Raw genomic sequence first — 21,011 nt, 5'->3', positions numbered from 1 at the left:
GAATACAATGGTGTGATCAGATCATAGATTGGATAAATAATTTAAGAGAAAAATTATTTTGAAGCTTGCTAAAATACATGCATGTGTGCATGGATGAGGTGGAGAGAGAGTGGTAGCATGTAGTTTCAGGAATTTTATGATGCACGCTGAAGACACATATTGAAACATATCACTATCACGTATGAAACATTTAGTTTTAACGGTTTGAAACATATGTTTTTCTTTTGACATAATATAATCATATGACATCTTGTTGTAAAGATTTAATTGCAATGAATGCAACAGTGTGATCGGTTCGTAGATCCGATAAGGAATTTAGAAGAAAAAAATTATTTAAAGAGAGGAGGAAAGAATGAAAAGAAACAATTAGACACAGAGTTTGTTCGTGGAGTAAATGAGGCGTTCGGTATAAAGCGTTTTCCAAACTTAATTTTCTTAATTAATTAATTAGAATGGTTTGAGGAAGGACAAAAACAGAAACGTGAAACATGCATGGCGCAAGCTGATCATATCACCCTCGCGGATGAGTCTCCTCTGACGTAAAGTCAGAGGGACTTTGTCACTGACATGTGGGACCCACAAAGGTTGGGCCTACACGTCAGTGACCCACATCCCTCTGACTTTACGTCAGAGGAGCGCGATCCCACCCTCACACTTTCTTACTCTTGGCCACTTTGGTTGCTAGTTTCAAGTTGCTATAATCAGTATATATGCCCATGGATTATGTTGATATATATATAGGGCAATCACACATATGCATTATGTTGTCATAAGTCAAATTAATATCCCAATGTTGACAGAAAACACGAGGCCTGAGAGATCCGCTTAACTTACCAAATTTGGTTGTTAACACCCAAGTTTGATCAAATTGATAGAAAAACAAGATAACATTTATGGTATCAAATGTGCATCCCTGCACCTACGCGCTCAGGGCCGGTCTCTCAATTTTTTTTTCAACTTCTCTCAACTTTACTGGCCGATTGTTTGGGTTGCACGATTGCACACTTCAGCCCCTGGTTGAGCATATAGCGGCTATGTTATGCATATGTTTGGATATGCTATATTGTAAATTGAGAGATTTAATTTCTATTAAGATTAAATTGTGCATTGCTGAATGGGTACTCACTCTTCTGTCAATGTTTTTTTTTTCTTTACTCTGCTTACCAAAAAAACACCACCAGAAGAAAATTCTTTCAGTTGTGTAAATCAATTTTTCCCTGATCTAATTAACCAGCTGCACAAAAATAAGTAACTAGGCATTACCCCTGCGTGCAGCGAGGATGGGAAGTAGGGGCGAAAACGGGGTGGGTATTTCCCGACCGCTCGCCCGGCCACATTATTTTGGAACAAATTCGGGGTACCCATGACTTTTCACAGATATCAGGTCCGAATACGGGTCTTTTTTGGTGGATATGAGATCAGGTTCAGGAACATAGTATCAGACGGATACGAATTATCCGGTAAAAAATATGAGTATTACCCAGATAAATATATGGATATTACCCGTATTATTTGCTACAAGCCTAGCCAAAAAGGCCAATCATCATCAGTCCACTAACCATTCACCACCAGGCCCAACAAACCATCATATAAATTTATCTTTTGGCTTGATTGTAACCCTGAATATGATTTTTTGAGCCACTTTTTGGTAATATGTATTAGTACTAATACGAAGTACTACTGTTACGATGAATTGGTGATAATTAAATGATGTCTATTAGTATGTGCCTATGTGGTCCTATGAATGATGCTTATTGATAACTTGTATGGGGGTGATATACTAATATTGTGACTCAACTATGAGATATATTGAGCTTGATGACCTAATATTCTCAGTTGTACGTCATATATGAAATGATTTCAATTGTGAGGTATTGTACCTATTTGTTTCCTACAGTCCTAATGGTCTAATAGTCATATTAGATATATGAAATTATTGAATGGTTATTGCCTATATGGTATATGTGATTGTTGCTTTGACTTGATATCAGAATAAATATTTGTAACCGATAGTGTACGTATCCGCTTTGGTACGTATTCGTTCTGTATTTTTGTCCAATATTATCCAAGTTTGTATCCGTATTCGACACTATCTATTTTCGACCCGATTCCGATTATAAAATGTGGGTTAGGATATGGGAAGGGTGAGATCCAACCCAATCGACCCGTTTTCACCCCTAATGGGAAGGCACCGTACGAAATATAAAGTTCAAATGGTGGCATAGAATCAGGAAAGAACCGAATATGCCGAGTTACTAACAAAGTATTAAGGCACCTTAAGTTAATAATTAATAATGGCATGTACGTTTACAATTTGACCCATAAAATTGCTTTCAGTTGTAAAATCTTAACTAATTAAACGATTTGTAATTTTCCAATGTCACATAAATTTTGTCGTCCGTCAAAACGCTTTTCCAATCGAAAAATTCGTAAATTTCGGTCAAAACGCTTCTCCGATTGAACGATAGCGGCATGCAGGCATCAGCTGGCCAAGCACGTTGGGCCATCCTGGCTGGTTCAAGGGCCTGTTCAGATTGCAGCCAAAATAAACCTTGGCAAGATGGCAATATTGCCAAAATTTTGGCAGGATTTCTTATGTATTTACCAAATTTAGCAACAAACTAAATGTAGATATTTTTTTTTGACAATTTTACCAAAAAATATGGTATGGTTGAAAATGACATCAATCTAAACAGCCCCCAAAGCAAGGGGAGAAGGAGAGAACCAGATGGGCCGAAAGTGGAGAAGGATAGCAGGCCGAGCTGGCCTGGAAAGAATTAGGCCGCCTGGATTTAGAAGGGAAAGAGAGGAGACTTGGGCCGGGCGGTGTTGGGCTAAAAACAGAATAAGTTCACTGGTGGTCCCTTAACTTTACACCGAATCCTATTTTCGTCCTTAAACACTAAAACTAGATACAACCGGTCCCTAAACTATCAAAACCGGTGCAAACAAGGTCCCTCGGCGGTTTGAATGGCGGTTTTGGTTGATGTAGCGCCAACATGGCTGGTTTGACTTGTTCTTCGTCCCACGTGGCGCTTACGTGGCAATTCATATCCAAAAAAAAACCGTGGCCCCACATGTTAGCTACACACAAAGAATAATTAAAAATAGCGGGGCCCACATGGGCCCCACATGTCAGTCTCACCTCCCTTCTTCTCTCTCTTCTTCCTCATCTTCTCTCCTCTCTTCTCTCTCCCTCTCTTCTTTCCTCTCCTAGACCTCGGCGAGGTGGTGCCCTCGGCGACCTCGCGCGCCACCGCCGCACTCCACCTCCGAGCCGTCGCCTTCCTCTCCCCTCCTCCACCACCCTCGCCACCACCGGTCCGTGCCGGACCGCCTCGCGCACGCTTGATGGGCTGCTGGTAGGCTGGCGGGTCCAACTCAACGTAGTGAAGGAGGAGTTGGGGGAGGCTAACTAGACTTAAGTTGCGGTCTGAGAAAGAAAATGGACTGAAAATAGCCCAGAGAGAAATGAGGATTTTTATTTAAATAGATACTGAAATGATGTTTGTATGATCAAAATTAGCAATTAAGCTCTTAAAATTCCACAAAATTTCAAAGAGTATTAATAATCATGCTTAATTTAATAAAAATTAAATTCACCATATCATTTTATTTCTCGCACTCACTTTACTTATAAATTAATTTAATTATACACCTACCTACTTAAAAATACCTAAATATTCCAGGAAATTGATATTTCAATTAATTACATAATATAAGTATTTCTCAACTTTTCCTCAATTTTCTCGTCTTTTTTTCCCGTGCGTTACTTTACTTATAAATTAATTTAATTATACACCTACCTACTTAAAAAATACCTAAATATTCCAGGAAATTGATATTTCAATTAATTACATAATATAAGTATTTCTCAACTTTTCCTCAATTTTCTCGTCTTTCCTTCCCGTTGCAACGCACGGGCAATGTTTCTAGTTAAATCTAATCTGAGAAACCATCATCTGCGCACTGCTACTTTCACGATTGTAGGGAATCTTTACTTGACCGTGCCAAACAATCGGCATCACCACAAAATGACAATCCGTTTTGGTTTGAAATTTTGGCTAATGCCAAATTATTTGGTTTGGCGTACTCCATGGGTAGCGAATCAAACAAAACCTTGCCAAAAATTTAGCACATCCCTTTGGTGGCAAACCAAAAGCTAGCAAAACCTATCCAATCTTGCCAAAACAATCCAAACAAGCACTTTGCCAAGGCCCCAAGGCAATGAGCAAGAACCCAACGGCTTGCTTGCCTGGGAAAACGGTAGCTGAAGCTGCAAACAATTGCTGGCACCTTCAAAGGATGCTATTGACCTATGAAAATAAGAAACGTTGCAGTTCGTGTAGACCCATCCATGAAAATTATTCCTATGCATTTCCATGTTGAGGAAGACATCCAAAATCCAGGGGAGCAGGCGACAGTTTTAGGACCAACTGATTGGGAGAATGTACAGATACTCACTGACAATATTCAATCCTCAATTATGCTAACCCAATCGAATTTCTGTTCGAGTCTGAGCAGTCAATTCAGGTAAGGCGGCAGGTTGGATGGACAGAAGAAGAATCGGCCCAAATACTAATTAAATCTTTTGACACCAACAATACAATTATAAGGTTCAAGTACAACCCTACTCCAGCGCGGTAAGCAATGTGGCAACATGTGACTATCACAATTATCTTGATACAAATATGAAGCTTACAGCCTTACACATAGATAATTGTCATACAATAGACAGGTATCTCCCAACTAATTTCGTACCTAAATCAAGCTATAGCCTCTGAGCTCAAAGATATGTTTCAACTAACCTGTTTTATTCCAACCAGCTCCCGTGACTTCAGGGTACAGCTTTCTTTCCCAAAGTCACAACGCTGCCTTGAGCTTCCTTTACACGAAACGGCTGCTGCTAAGCAGCCATTGGAGGGACAAAATTCCTACCTTTTCATTATCGCTGTTATGGCCGCATGCAGAGGGCTTCCCTTCATTGAAACCTGCCGCTGTTGCTGTCGGAACAGAGAATGGCGTCCCCTGAAAACAGAACTCTGGTTGCTGGGGAAAAGCCGTGCGCAGAGTTGCAAGAATGATTGGTTCTCCTTCTGTATGGGATAATCCTCCATTTCAATCTCCTGGCTTGTTTCTGTTGGCTCCTGTGACGAAATGAAATAAAACCAATGTTTAGAATTTCTAGGTATGCTATGCACCATGGTTTTCCAGCCTACTATGATGGTATATATGGGTATTAGCAAACAAAAAGAACACGATGTGCAGGCATACCAGGAGCACATGTGAGTGTGACTGAAAGCAGAGTGCACAGGTAACAGAAGAGCAATCAATATGGCTTGATAATGAAATGGACTCAAATTATGCATCAACCCGTGCAACACTCCAACACATTACTCATTACAAATATAAAGCCTAAAGAGCATGCTGGACAAACCAGCCACTGAATCACAGGAGCTATTAGGAACCTTTTTTTTCCACTGTTGATCCTATTCTAATTGTCAAATAATGTCATACCATACATGGTAATATTGAAACAGCACTGATATTCTGTCCAAAATTACCTTATGTTGGTGTTGTGCAATTTCGGAGCCATCATTGGGCTGACTGGATGTATGTTCCTCCTGACTGATCAAATCCGTATAGTCTACCTCTTCTTTTTCGTCAAAGTATGGTCTGGAGCCTTCATCCTCATAATCATGTGGCAGTGGCTGGTTGTTGAAGAATTTCACATGATTTTCTATCAGAGTCCCTGAATCATCTGCTACCACTGTTCTTCTGTACATATCAGTTTGTGGTGGTTGCTCCTGACTAGAGGTAGTGTCATGACTACCAGCGTTATTAATGCCTGAGTCTACCTGTTATGTGAAGCATAAGTTAGTTCAAGGTGAAGATGATCTGCATGGCTGGAAAAACAACTTTACAATCTGAGCATGAAAAATGTCCAAACTACCTAAAAACTACAAAATACAAGTACCATTACCATAACTAAATGAATGGTGAGAAAAACCTATGATTATTCAATTTAAAAATAACACCTGGAGAACTTAAAACAAATGTAGTGTGTAGCAGGCATCTGCTGAATGTAATGAGCAATACTTCAATATGTACATGCAGACAAATGAGATAAAACTTTCATGGTATTGAACATCAAGATGGAGAAATAAAGCCAATGTACATTAAATACTTCAAATAGACAAGATATCACTCCAATAGAAAGGTAACATCAAGATGGAGAAAAAAAATCTGTGTACACTAAATGTTTCAAATAGACAAGGTGCATAAACGAAATGCACAGTAGAACAAAGATTTGGATGACAATTCTAACCTCCATGATTTGCTGGTCAGAAATGTTACTATTCACTGCAGCTGTATCGTTTTCAATGACAGCCAAGATTTCATCCTTTTCCTTTTTGCGGCGTGTAACTTGACAAACAGCACATGCACAGTCATTTTTGTGTCGATCATTCCTGTATTTAAACATATCATATTATCATGTAAGAAAACAAGGACAACCACAGATTTTTCAACAGATTAGGCTACTGTCTTTTGTATTCACTAGAAGTCAGTGGAAAATAATCTTGCTATAATAACCTTAATCTGACTGGAATATTTAAGTGAAAAAACATGTGCTCCTAGAGTTACAGTGATATCACTTTACTCTGAGTTGCAAATGAAATACCATCAATAGCCCCTTAAGAGCTGTAAAAGATTACAATGGAAGAGGCATGGTTCTGCTAGGTAGATTTACGCTTTCCAAAAAACGAAACATGCAACTCCGATAACAAGAATAAATTAAAAACAAACAAAAGGTCAATATCAGCACTTAACTAAGTCTTAGTATGCATAGCACACAACTATGTCTTAGTATTATCATTTTTGTTCCAACGCATTATCATGTTTTGTTGAATTTAACCCCTTTCGAATCTAAACAGTACTCCACAATGTTCTAAATTTCTACTAATAGATTTGATTGCTGAAATGAATGTCCCGTCAAATTTGAAAGCACGTGATGGTTTAGCTTCTTGAATAAAGCAATCAAAAGAAACTTGCACATGCAGCTGTCAGAAGATCAATTGCATACCCTAGGCGCCGCCGTTTTTGCTTAGACTTGCCTTTTGAACCTTTGACATCCTCATCGCCTGTGTTATCATTGCCACCTATATTTTTGTTTGGATAAAACACATCATAAACATGAACGCATGCATTCATACAGGTAGTGAACTATATAGTTGCCCAAAATGGACATCCTGTTATGTGTACAGAACTGTTTAACACCCACCACCACGAAATGTGAAAAGTTGGCAGCACAATGGCATTATTATACCTTAAGATTATTCTTATTTGACTGTGTTATGTAGTAAATGAGTCCATGGTAGAACAGAAAACCAGATTTGTATTTCTTCCATACAGACTGAATAAATCAATGATAAAATAAATATTGCAGTATTAAATCATTTATATTTTACAGAATACAGAACTTACTAATTAAAACAGGTACTAGTGACAAGAGCTCATATTCAAGTTACTCCCTCTCTCTTTTTTATTCTATGGTCTCCATCATAAGAGGTTGACCATTACTTTTCATAGCTTCACAATAATACGTCCAAATAAAATTAGAATTATATAAAGGAATCTTCGGTGATCTAATAGCTAACTGGTGGCAGTTTAAACCCAAGAGCTAGGAAGTTTTGACAGCGGAGATTATAGGACATCAAGGAAAAAAAGAAGAAAACGATATTGAACAAAAGAATGAACTATGGCCAATTGAGCAATACTTACCATTCTCCTGCGCATCAGAATACAAGCCTGCTGCCAGCCAGTTTTTCATGAAGCCCTTCTTCACCCGTTTCATAAGCTCTATAATGTAATCACCTTTACTGTTGTACTTGGTACAATTATCCCATATAAATTGCACGTCCTTATACACATCCTCCGAGTTCATATACTTATCACCACGTTCTAGATTTTGACATATTGTGCCAAAATCCATAGGAGTATCAATAATATCAAAATAATCCTGCAAATTTTGCTAACTGTAAATGGCAAATAAACAAAAGTTGGAACACTAATAAAGTGAAAAAAAATCCAGTACCAGTAGATTTAAGAGCATATAAATTTACTACGGTAATAGAACAAACATGAGACATGCTATTACAAAAATCTACAGAACTTGCAAACAAATTTTATTTGTGATGATTGTTTCCTACTCTCTCAACTATGTTCATGAAACAACAAAATGAACTGGAGTGCAGAACTCATCTTGCAAGCAAGATGACCCATCTGGCAAGGTATAGCCTATGAGTTGTAAAATTTAGCTACAGAACGGAGAAATGGAATGTACTATTCAAACATAACAATTAGAGATATCAGATAAGGAAAGCAAGCCACTGATTATAGAGTTACCCCCTCCATGGAATTGGTTCTTTCCCTACCCGGAACAGTAATGATTACATATCTAGCGGACATTAACATATATCTATATGAACCTGTTCGTTGGAAGCAATGAATACTACACCAAAATTTACGAGAAGCAAGTTTTCAAGATCAAAATTTATAAAGATACCAAAAGGTTATCATTTCAAAGGAAGAAAACCATTACACCTAGCAATACCAAATAAAAATACTCACAGGTATTCCTAGAGCAACAGGGTCCACCGGTGTGTTGAACGGCTCAGCTGCATCCATCTTCATGACTTTCTTAATAGCCTTGCAGCAAGATCAAGGAAATTAACTGTGTAACTTCCATGTATTTGTAGATCTTTACCATGTCATGTTTGCACAATAAAAAGACCAAATATAAAGATGTGCCAAATTTATACTCACTTCAAGTGCAGCAGTTAGCTCTCTGTCATCTCGCTGACGTTCTGGCGTAGCCTGCTTTACCTCCAACTCTTGTGAGCTTCTCGGCTCCAATGCAGTCTCGCTTTCTACATTTTCCAATACGGTTTCCTGCTTGCTTGGAAGAGGTTCACTGACTGAATCAGCTTTCCTGTCCTGATTTTTATCTTCTACCGAAGATAATCCTACAGACTTGATATTTATGCTTGCTACTTTTCTTGCCATCTTATCCTTATCAGAACCACTCAATTCTGCTGCCTGCGCATCTTTCTGTCCGTCTGGTGATACAATAGCCTTCTCCGCAACTTGTTTGCTCGCTTCAGGAGCAGCACTTGCAGGTTTACCACCACCACCATCAACAGGTGCTTTTGCTTCTGAAGGACCCTGGTGCGTCTCCAACACTTTGGCAGATTTGAACTTCAACCTGACTCGGCTATAGACTTTTGGCTTAGCATTCTGTACGTCAGTAGACACGGCTGGCTTCTCCGGCTCAGGAGGTGCTGGTTCAGGCACTGGTGGCGGAGCAATAACAGGCGCATTATCTGCCTGATGATGCGCTGGGCTGGTGCCGTTCTCCTCTGTGCTTGGGCTGGAGGGGGACTTTGAGGAAGCATCCACGGTGCTCGGGCTGGACGGGGACATTGGAGAAGCATCCACTGTGATGGAAGCTTTCAACTTGCTCTTCTTGCCCATCTTACGCCCACGCTTGCGCTTCATCTTCCTATTAGTTTAGCTATCACCTCACCACACAGGCCAGCAGAGAAGTACACACTGCAATTTTTTAACAAGTAGAGTGGATTCCATGAGTAATACTAAGTAAGTAAACCTTAGGTGAGTAGTATAAGCAAACCAAGAAGGGGAGAGGATGGGGGGTGGATCTAACTTCCCCCAAATTTTTTCTTAGAAATTAACTCCAATTAATGCTCTGTAACGCAGGAATTGGACTAACCCGCAGCGAACTGTACGGATTGGATTGCTGGGAGATTAGGATTCAGACCGGAACAGAATAACTCTCAACCAATCCAAGGAATCACCAACAGCATCATCAGACAGAGAAAAAAAATCAAAGTCGGAATGGATTTCCAGAAACCTTGATAGCGGGGAGCAAGTGGAGGAGGAACCTCGAGGGATCGACCAGATAAACCAAAGGTTGGTTAGGTGATTCGAACCATGGATTTTGGTGTTTTGGGACAGAATACGGAGAAAAAAAAAGGATAATTCGAGGTTGGAACTGGACTACAGCATCATCATTAGGATTGGACGAAAAGCTCGTGGCTCGTTAGCTCGCTCGACTCATGACAAGCTCGGCTCGACTTGGCTCGTTTCATTTTCCTAACAAGCCGAGCTAGCCTTTTAACTCGTTAGAGATAACGAGCCAGCTCGAGCTGGCTCGCAAGCTGCTCGCGAGCAGTAATGAGCTTTGATAACCCAGCAGCAGTAGACCACACGTGACCAACCCACAAAGCCACCAAGCCCATAGGTGGATAGGCCCATAAAGAAATGCTGCTAACACAGTAACCCTAGCTGTCTGCTGCCTCTCAACCTCTCCTTTTCACTCCACCGCTCCACCGCCACCATCGCGCGCGCGGTGCGCCCCTTGCCAGTCGCTAATCCACCTCCGCCAGCAGCGAGCGCTGTGCGTCCGCGGCGCCGCTCATCGTCCACGACCTTATCCTTTCCCGCCCTTGCCAGTCGCTAATCCACCTCCGCCAGCAGCGAGCGCTGTGTGTCCGCGGCGCCGCTCATCGTCCACGACCTTATCCTTTCCCCCAACCTTATCCTTTCTCCACGCCAGGTCGTCATCTTGTTGTAGAAGGGGATTGATTCGTTGGGTTCGGTTCAGTCCAAATGAGCCACCACTCTCGCTGGAAACTCTCGCAGCAGCACCACCCAAGATGCTTGCAGCAGCCGCTCCCATCGCCGACGTCTCAGAGCGGCCCGGCGTCTTTCTCATAGAGCCCAGCGTGCCGCCGCCGTCACCCACCATCGCCGAAGGATGGTGGGCCGCAGCAGGCAACGAACAAGAGGTCACCAGATGGAGGAGGGCGTTAATTAGCATGGATGGCATCGACGACGAGCAAGCCTCGCCAGGGTCAAGCAAACCGGTCGGCCCTGCTGCGCGACTCCATCGGCAACATCCCCTTTTGCTTCTAGTTGACTTTATATGTTCTTGACTTCTTGCTTGATGAAGTGATGGTGATGCTTGCGTGCTTGCTATGTGATGAAGTGATGCTGATGCTTTTGTGCTTGCTATGTGAAGTGATGCTGATGATGCCAAGATTTGCTATGTTTTTTCTATGCTCAAGCTCATCCCTTGTTCTATTGCTCTGGCTCGCGAGCTAAACGAGCTAGCTCGAGCTTTCAAACGAGCCAAGCTAGCCTTTTAGCTCGTTAGGATAACGAGCCGAGCCGAGCCAGCTCGTTATCCTAACAAGCTGGAGCGAGCCGAGCTGGCTCAATATCCAGCCCTAATCATCATCACTCGCTCGCCGGTCGCCGCTCCTAAATTTATTCATCGATCCAATTCCTGAGATTTCGAAAACGAAATTATTTTCTAGGGTTGAAAGTAGGGTACCTTCTCCTTCCTCTCCTGGTGCCCTCGCGCTGGGAGGTGAAGGACCACGCAGGCCCCACCTAAATGAAATGAAACCAAATCAGGAAGAGTTAAAAAAATTGCTTGCCTCCTAAATGCAGCATGCTAAATTTAGCTACGTACACATGCCGAGTAGCCAAAAAAAAACAAAAATAACTTTATAGCAAAAAAAAAAACATTCAGTTTGGATGTTTCCATCAGTAACTTGACTGCCATATTAAATTTCACAATCTGCTTTTTTATGGTAGATTTGGTGTACTGTATGTGTAACTTCACTGCCATATTAAATTTCATAAAGTATACTGTACTGTACCATAAGCATAAAGCATTACATCCATCCAACAATGTATGGTAAGAAAAACAACCCTAAAACTTTAAATTAAGAGTCTGCCATCAAACCTATATTATATTTTTCAGGATTTGCCGTTCTTTTGAAGGCTTCAATCCAATCTTCATCAAAATTATGAATCCAATGAATTAGTATATAACCAGCACAGAGCAAGCAACATATCATGATGCCTAAGGAAAGCAATAGAGAGCCTTGCTGTGAGAGCTGACCTCCAATCCAATCGGATGAAGATCAAGACGACGTTGTTGCTGATGGCGGAGGGCGGAGTCTTCTCCCTGGCGGGGGTGGCGGAGAAAGCGGAGAAGAGCGGCGTGGAATCGACGGTCGGTGGTCTTGCGGCAAGGCGTTCCTCCTTTTCCTCCCGCGGGGGAGGAGATTAGGGTTAGGGTTAGGGGAAGCTGCGGCGTCGGCGTGATGAGGGAGATGGATGCGGGAAGGTGGAGGATCTGGGTGGGACCGTGGGAGGGAGGTTGGGATAATCTGGGACGTTGGATCTAAGCGAGACGATCCTGACCGATCCATCAAGACGAAGAAGTAATAACATTTTGTATGAATATGGGTAATGCTAGAAAGTCTTATAACCTGAAACAACGGAGGTTATAAGACATTTTGACTATGTTTATAGGTAAATAAATATAGTAATATTTATAATACTAAATTAGTTTCATCAAATCAATAATTGAATATATTTCCATAATAATTTTGTCTTGGGTTGAAAATATTACTACTTATTTCTACAAACTAGCAAAATACCTGTGCTTCGCTACAGATAATTTTTTTCTTAGGCTAAGTATTGATTAGAAATTTTAATGATAATTATGATGGATAAAAACCAGTATTGAATATTGACGTACTCATGTTCTCATAATACTCAAGATGAGCGTGGATGGTCTGATGATCAAACGGCGATGAGGATTGTGGTAGGATGTGTCCTACAATTGGACTCACCAATTGATGGCGGACATTGATATCGAAGAAAACCAGAAAAGCAGAAACGCGACTGACAACATGGTAAGAGAGAGAAACGACAACAGCGACCTCTGGGTCTGATCTGGGTCACTCATTTTTTTTCCGGTCCGATCTAGTTTTTCTTCTAATAATACACATGGTTTTTGCCCTTTTTTGGCCCGATCTGGTTTTTTAATAATACACATGGTTTTTTTTGTCTGATCCGGGTCGCTCATTTTTTTCCGTCTGATCTGGATTTTCTTCTAATAATACACATGGTTGATTTTTTTTAATAATACATATGGTTTTTCTGCTATGATCCAAGTCGCTGAGTTTTTTCCTGTCCGATCTGGTAGTTTTTGTCTGGGTCGCTGGTGGACGGTTTTTTTGGTTCGATTTGGTTTTTTTGGTCATGTTGCTAGTTGATTGTTTTTTCCGGTCCAATTTGGTTTTATACGTGTCTAACACAGATGACGGATGAAAATTAAGATGAATACGGAATCATCTTTAATTTTAATAAAAGGTAAAGATAAAAATTAGGTACCTCTATTTGGGATTCAATCCTTCCTTGTGTACCAAGAAAAAATGATCGGAAACCGCGGTAGGAAAAAACCGGGCCCACAAAAATACCGCAACAAAAAAAATCGCGACCCACTAAGAGAAAAATCGGACGAAAAAAACCGGGGCCAAAGAGAAACCGCATGCGGAGAAAAAACCGATCGGAAGGAAAAAAAAACCGGACAAAAAACCACGTTGCAGAAGAAAAAAACGACGGATAAAAAGAATTTTCGGAAGCCTTACTTATTTTTTAATTAGGTAGGTATAGACTTGGTCAAATTTAAAGTAGTTTGACTTTGACCAAAGTCAAAACGTCTTATAAGCTGAAGCGGAAGGAGTATATACCAATTTTCGGTGGGTAAACATCCTAGTTTCGAACGATCACATATTTCTTAGTGTAGATATCTCTCTTTTCAAATAGAGATACTGAGGCCCTCAACCCACTAGTTGGTAGGTATGGGGGGAAAGAAGAGTGGGAATGTGGGGTTCTTTTACGGTGCCTACCTCTCTTTCTCTCTTTCTCGCTCTGTTCTGAAAACTAACTACTTCTCTGGAAGCAACGTCAACAACTTATGCAAGACTACTTTCGTAACTACTTTTCGGTAGAAATACGGACTTCTTCACAAAAACACTACCAAATTTTTCGAAAGATATCAAACTAAATACATCCAACGCTATTAAAATTTGGCAATTTGGAGATTGAAATTAGCAACAAAGTGAGCAAGCTCACCATTTCACGTTGAGACTTACTGATATATCATAAAACATTGTCCAAGGATCAAACGAATTTGCAAATAATGTCAGGTTCAAAACGAAAATTCACAGATGTAGTGAACCCAAGACTAGTTTATTGCACCCAGTGTCATTTACATCCACCCACACACATAGTTCAAGCTAATTAACAAGCACTAGCTAATGCACCATCAGTTCAATTATAGTACAACAGGTCAAAAAATATATACACAACCAAAACTTTCTACATTAACCGCACTAGAAGTCTATTTTTTTGTTGTTTTTTTTTAGGGAATTAGTATAGTCTAGTATGAGCACTAGCTCCCTCAAGCAAAACCAAGGCAAATTTAATCATTCTACTAATTAAGCGAACAGGGACAGCATGTCAGCTAAACACTAGCACATATTGCTGCTTCCTCTCTTTGAATATGATGCTCCTGTCATCCTATGCCATATATATATTTCCTTGCATCTGCTCATGATAAAAGCAGCAATCGATCTTTCTCATCCTCGGTTGCGGTCCAGGCTTTCAGGATCAGCTTGCAACTGCAAAATCAAGCAGTTAATTTTTGTGTCCTATTAGTACATGTTCTGCTCCAAACATATTAACTATTTAACTGCATGTTCTTGCAGTGGAGGTGTGGCTCATTCCTGGGTACACACCATTGCTATTATCGTAGCTTCGCATGAACTCTAGGATCCTGAGCAATGTAGAGCCTCTTCACTGAAGCAATGAACAGCCTGCATATATAAAATTTGCAAGATCGATCAATCAGTTTTCAGCTCTTCATGTCATCTTCTTCGTTGGATAAAAGGAAAAAAATGTCAGAAATGAGAGGTTTCTCAAAGCAAACAAACGTACTCCCATGGGACGTCGCCGACGAGCATGCGGTCTCCCTCATTATCCTCATACACAAGAACATACCTCTTCTTGCTGCCCTCCTCCATCTGCTGCAGCTCATTGTCTCTAGTTGCAATGCCATCTGAAACCAAACATCAAGATCAGTCACCTGAGCAAGAAATACTATGGAGCTCACTCCCAATCCAGCACTCAAAGGTCTTGACCTGACAAGAAGCCATGGAACATGCTCTGCAGAGCCTGGGACAGAGAGTCATAGCTGCGGTGCGCCTTCAGGTCGATCTTCCTTCCGACAGCATAGCCCTCCAGGTTCACCTTCACAAACATGGTTGATGATGACCTCCTCTCTTGGGCTGCACATCTGGAGCCATGGCCCTCATCAGAGCAGAGCTTCACCTTGTTCATCAGGTCATCTGCATCTGCAGGTTTTGGGGTGGACAGGTTCTTGCGGAATGCGCGCACCGGTGGCCATCCCACCAGCTGAGCTGATGAAGCCGCGCGGTTTTCTCTGAACATTTTGTTAGTAAATAAAGTAAATTTGGTGAGATGATGAGGCTAAACCTTTTTGGAAACATTGATAGTAAATAAATTAAGTAAATTGTTCATGGTAGCAAACAAGAAATAAACTTTGATACATGATAGGTGCTACCATGAACCATTTGTTATTGTTCCTCCCTAACTGCAAAGATTCCATACTGATGAGAATTTCATTTTTTTAGATAATGGATGAGAATTTCATGACAGCAACTCTGCAGGCTGAAACTAATGGGAAGGTCATTTTCTCCATCCACCTTTAAAGTTATGGAGGTTCTTACTTCTGCATGATGATGGCTCTAATGGCCCCTTCTGCTTCCTTTCTGTTTCTTTTTCCTTTTATTTTCTTTTTTTTAAAAATAAAGATCATCTTTCTGCTTCCCTTTTATCTTTCTGTTTAACTTTTTTTCTCCTTCTCCTCCCTTTACGCGCGAATTCTGTCTTTGAACATTCAGGCAGTATTTTGTTCTCTTGTTTGCTGTCATGCGTTTTTATGATCTCCCAGAACAAGTTGTGATCACATCAAAACAAGGAGCAACTTAAATATACCCCTGACTGAACCAGAGCAATCTCTTACATTCAAAAGAGATATGAAGGTTGTGTTGTATTTTCAGAACAATGAGTAGATTTCATCTCAACCTAATTCAACACAATGTTTTCATGGCAGAAATTTCTAGGAAAAAGCTATTAGATTGTAAGTGGTAACCAAACCTTTGGACAGCACATTCATTAGGCCTCTGGTGAGCTTGCTCCAAGGCTGCCTTCCCTTGCCTTGCAGCCAGGCTCCAAGGGTGCACTCCCACACCAAGCCATGGACTAGCAGCACCACCACCACTGATCTGGCCATTGTCGGAAGATATGCCAAGCCGAAGCTCAAGGCTGTTCACATCACCTTCCTGAAACTTACAGTCATCTTGTCTCTCCTGTTTCAGCCTTGGTGCAACTGAAGAGCTCTTCATGGATTCTCTTCTCCCAAACTGTAGTGTTTGTATGTAGCAATTGTGTGAGAGTGTGTGAGAGAAGGGCTTTGTAGGTCTTTATGGTGTTGAGGTAGTTGCAAGGGAATAATTAAAGGGAACTGAGGAGGCAGATGATGAGAAAGGCAGGTGTCTTTGTGGGGAGACCTTTGGTGAGTACTAAAGTGCACCAGTGGGGTCTAACTAAAAGTATGAAATAATGATAGGCCTGTAAAAGTGCAAAATTTGATCTACACATATTGGTGAAAAAAAATCAGAATCACACTGAATCCATGTAAATTTGAAATGTGTGGAATTAAGTTGAGGAACAGTAAAAAGTTTTGAAGTATGAATGTGTTACAGCGTCTACTAGTTTGATAAAATTATACTCTGAAGAGTATAAGAGCACCAAAATCAACAAGATACAAGTGGACATGTGGATGGCAATGTCTTGTCGTTTGCAAGATTTTCTGTGTGGTTTTGTCTGACCTTGTGTCTTGGTGGGGAATGTGGTGTCTATTGGAGCTCCAGTTGAAACTTCAGTCCACTTCAGTCTTTTCCTGAAAGTAAGCATGCTCCCCTGCTCTGCTTTCTTTGTTCTGCAGAAAATTGGCAGATCACTTTTGGGTAACAGTTATGCTGAACTTGAACATATTTCTCAAGATGCCCTCTTGCATCATGCAAAATTTAAAAGGAGATACTGAGACTAAAAACTTAGGAGCTGTGTGTTTCCAGTTTAAATGTGGTCCATGAAACATGTACCGGCTTCTATTATGATGAACCTGGGATCTTCTTCTATGGTTCCTGCCAATTAAAATTTAGTGATTTATAGTGCTGCATGTACTCCCACCAGAAATAAAAAATCTTAAAATTAGATGGTAATTCTTTCAGCTACCGAGTTACGGTAGGTATTGACATAGACGTTGATGTTACCATGTACTAAGTGGTTATCTGACTGCAAACGAAGCATGCACTAGTCCTTAACATATCATACTCACCAAGCTATTTTTGAATTATTATCAGCGTATTAGTCAAGCAAGTTATTGTTCTGATTCAGAGAAGAAAGAGTTAGATTTTACCTGTGACGTTTTCCAACCATTAGATAGTGTCTTAGTGCTTGTGGTGACACACTGGAGAGCACATTTCTCATCATTGCCCATTTTACCATAAGCTGAGGAAAAATTGTTAAGTTTCAAACAAGAAGAAATAAACTTAGTAAAAGAATATTAGAGTTTTATTGAGGTCCACAACGTCAGTGCTTTTCACTAAACCAAATGTACCTTTGCCTTTTCTGCCCACATGAGACCTTGGTAAAGTAACTCAAGATGGCCATTTGGTCCCTCTGCATTAGTACAGATAATCTTTGCTTTTCTAACCAAAATCGATTAAACCTGACAAGTTGGATGACCTATGCTTATTCAGACTGCTCTTAAGTTAATGTGGAAGCAAGGCATATGATTCCATGATGCCTACATATATGCATCAAAATCCTCACTTGAAGAAAAAATAGCTCCTAAGAATCTATTGGATTGTACAAACTTTATTATATACTAGAAAAGAAATATTACTTTGCTGTTGATCCTCTTTGTACAATGACAGCTCCTTACGTTCCATGTTAACATAATATTTAGTATCTGTTCTTTACATGTAAGGTGAGAAGCTTTATTAGAAAGACACTCATCTTTTCACCTATCAGCTTTACCACTTGCGCGAGAGATAGACCTAGGATTGTCTGTTATTGTCTTGTATCAGTCCCGTGCTGTTTTTCTCTTTCAAATGTAAATAACTTTTATTTCTCTTAATGGAAAAAATGCGCTCCTTGCGTATTCCCGAAAAGCTTTACCACTTGCATGTACTTCCTTAATTTAATCATTTAAAGGCACGTCTCTTAACAAGGATGTGAAGATCTATTAAGGTGCAAAGAGAAAACCTATAAGCTATCCCTAAGCAAGTTCTATTCCATTTAGCTCCATGATTGGCCTGCCTAATTGTATCACAAAGTAATGATGGGTTGTTTACTCAGGAGTATCTTGTCCCACCTAAAAATAACTGGAATAAACACTTTAGTATATATTTCTTTCTTAGTGCTTAAGGAGTAGGCAGATTAATAGGTGCTGCAGCAATATGTCCTGTCTGATCTGTATGCCATGCCATTTTCAGAACATAAGTGGACTCAGACAAGAAGCTTTGTTGACTTATCTTTAACACTGCATTATGTTCAGGCTCACAATGATGAGTTAGGCCCCTCTAATTGCTTCTTCTGTAGCTTTGGTTTTTAGTATCTTTTTTTTTTCTTTTAACTAACTGCAGGAACGCAGAAACAAGCAATTATTGGAACATGGAAAAGCTTGGAGTAATTGGCAGGAGATAGATACCTCATACCTCATACATATCTTGTAGCAGCTCTTCTCACAGAAATGTTCCTTCCTGATGATAGAGCATACCGGCAAAGAATCCCCATTGTTCCAAATGGCTGAGGACAACTGTACAAGGACATCAGGAATCATTCATCGAGGAACTGCATGTCTGCATCTCCTGGTTGTCACTTGTCAGCACTCTTGGAGTTTTCTTTCTGTTATTATTCCTGCATGCTGATCAAGTCGAACAATTAAAGGTGGTAAGAAGAACTCAGGTTCCTCACTTCTCTTCCGACATACACAAGAAGGAAGTCATGTTGGCATCCGAAACCATCACCTGAACATCATCTGGACAGTAGCACAAAAGAGGATATGGATTCTTTGAGGCAAATGATCGAACACCTGGAAGGCACACCCTCTACCTGCGTCTTCCAAATCACACTAACTCCTTCCACTGTGGGCAAGATGCATACATGACCAAGAATTGCTCTCCTCTATTGAACAAACAAACAAACAAACATCGAATTTCTCTGCTCCATTGATTGATCTACCCAAATTCCTTCCTTTTTTTCCCCTGAAAAAGGAAGAAACAATGGGCCACCGCGGGCCGAGCTTGATCAATGGAGTGACTGGCACTAGAGTCGCCTCATCTCGCAGTCCATGTCGCCCTATCTGGAATAGTCGAATTCCTCTTGTCCACCGGTGGGTTGGGTTTTTGTGGTGAAAGCTTCTTTCTTTCTTTCTTTTCTGTTAGGGAGCAGAGAACCCAGAGACCCACCATCCATCCATCCATCAATCAATCCATTCATCAACAGATTGAGTTTGGGCATGAAAATCTTGGAAAAGGACAGGCTTTGCTCTTTTTTTTGCTAGTGCTGCAACACTTTGGTTTGCAGTGCCAGTTTGTGAGTGGTAGATACACATGCTCCCTTTCACAAATTCAGATGTCAACCATATTCTATTCTCTTCTCTCTTTTTTTTCCATCTGGTATTTGCTAGATTTCAGTTGCATTGAATTTTTTTTTCTAGTACTTCAAATCGTACATTGCGAAGCTTTTGCCTCCGCGAAAAAACTTGATTTTTATGTGATACTACTAGTGCTAAAGAAGCTAAAATCCAATGAATTTTTGTTTCGTATTCGCTAGATTTTGGTCGCATAAGAAGTTTACTATTTTGTCATCTAAAATTGCACATTGCTTAATTTTTTTAAAAAATATCTGATATTACCAAAGAAAAGATAAAATCCAATGAATCCAGCATTTTCTTTTTTTAAAAGAAAAAAAAGAACAACTTATTTACTCTGTGGCTTGCTTTGCATCAATGGTGAAGGGACACCTGATTCTTATGACTAATTACCCCTAATATGCTTCGTTTTTTTATATATTATCTCAACTGTTTCAGCAACATTGCTTTGTAATGTAACCACAAAATGTTGAAGTGACAAAAACTAAAAGGTAATTGATGAGTAACTGAAAAGGGAGGGAATTACGTGGTTGCCAACCAGAGATAGTGCCAATGGATGGACAATCTAACCAAGATCTCCAACTTTCTCAGCTAGCTTCTCCTTTTTTTTTCTTAAAGGCACTAGTGACTTTGCATTTTTGCAAGTGTCAACTGCTTATGTCCAATGCAATGCATCCAGCATGTGTAACCACCAGATGCAATACTTGCAAGCAGCATCCCTCAAGAAGGGGACAGGAAAAATGAAAAGGACAAAAAAAAATTATACATATATATATATATATATATATATATATATATATATATATATATATATTGTACAGCAAGGGTTGACTTTCAGATTTCATGATGCTTCTTGCTTAGGCACTGAAGATATGTATAGGAGAGGGCACAAACATGAACACCTGTAAGAACTGAAAGGCATTGTACTTGGGATTATCAGACAGTATTAATTGCACTGTTTTGCACTAACTCTGGCATGAAAGAATCTGCTGTGGCTGCTGCTACCACATTCTGTCAGAGAGTTTTTCAGATTCAGATCATTCGGTGATAGTCAGAGAGGTAAAATCAACTCGAGAAATTGTGTGCGTGTTTCTACAAACAACCTTGAAACGCATAATGAATTGGTTAGATTTGGAGAAGTTGCAGACGACACTGATGCAGCATTTTTATTGGGTGAGCAAGGGTAGCATCATTATTCGTTTAAAACAAACCCAGATCCACCCACCAGGGTATAAACTCTGGTATCCACGAATATTACGTACACATACAGACGGACTTTCAACAAAACTTTACTAAGATCAGATATATGTCGCTGGTCTCT

General features: G+C 40.2%; 2 protein-coding genes across 7 annotated transcripts; both read right to left on the bottom strand.

The window, feature by feature from the left end:
• Window positions 1–4,553: 4,553 nt before the first annotated feature.
• On the bottom strand, window positions 4,554–12,210 carry LOC127782336 (bromodomain-containing factor 2). Its single transcript, XM_052309497.1, has 9 exons — window positions 11,993–12,210; window positions 11,417–11,475; window positions 8,827–9,612; window positions 8,632–8,709; window positions 7,783–8,020; window positions 7,085–7,160; window positions 6,329–6,470; window positions 5,565–5,858; window positions 4,554–5,147 (listed from the first exon to the last, which is right to left on the bottom strand). The coding sequence occupies exons 3-9, from the start codon at window positions 9,556–9,558 to the stop codon at window positions 4,935–4,937; spliced, it is 1,773 nt and encodes a 590-aa protein (XP_052165457.1). The 5' UTR covers window positions 9,559–9,612; window positions 11,417–11,475; window positions 11,993–12,210; the 3' UTR covers window positions 4,554–4,934.
• A 1,907-nt stretch (window positions 12,211–14,117) lies between these two features.
• Window positions 14,118–19,530, bottom strand: LOC127783295 (auxin-responsive protein IAA25). 6 transcript variants are annotated; one of them, XM_052310540.1, is made up of 10 exons: window positions 19,065–19,530; window positions 18,753–18,961; window positions 17,651–17,761; window positions 17,450–17,541; window positions 16,860–17,174; window positions 16,126–16,391; window positions 15,087–15,388; window positions 14,884–15,004; window positions 14,685–14,762; window positions 14,118–14,567 (listed from the first exon to the last, which is right to left on the bottom strand). In XM_052310540.1, the coding sequence occupies exons 6-9, from the start codon at window positions 16,371–16,373 to the stop codon at window positions 14,693–14,695; spliced, it is 741 nt and encodes a 246-aa protein (XP_052166500.1). In that variant the 5' UTR covers window positions 16,374–16,391; window positions 16,860–17,174; window positions 17,450–17,541; window positions 17,651–17,761; window positions 18,753–18,961; window positions 19,065–19,530; the 3' UTR covers window positions 14,118–14,567; window positions 14,685–14,692. The 6 variants fall into 6 exon arrangements, with proteins under 6 accessions (XP_052166500.1, XP_052166497.1, XP_052166498.1 ...); XM_052310537.1 differs by having other exon boundaries at window positions 16,860–16,969; window positions 17,133–17,174; window positions 17,450–18,961; XM_052310538.1 differs by having other exon boundaries at window positions 16,860–16,969; window positions 17,651–18,961.
• Between the last annotated feature and the right edge of the window lie 1,481 nt (window positions 19,531–21,011).

The sequence above is a fragment of the Oryza glaberrima genome, chromosome 8 (assembly GCF_000147395.1).
Source record: "Oryza glaberrima chromosome 8, OglaRS2, whole genome shotgun sequence".
Lineage (NCBI taxonomy): Eukaryota > Viridiplantae > Streptophyta > Magnoliopsida > Poales > Poaceae > Oryza > Oryza glaberrima.
The sequence above is the reverse complement of the archived record's forward strand: the minus strand, read 5'-3'. Positions and strand labels throughout refer to the sequence as shown.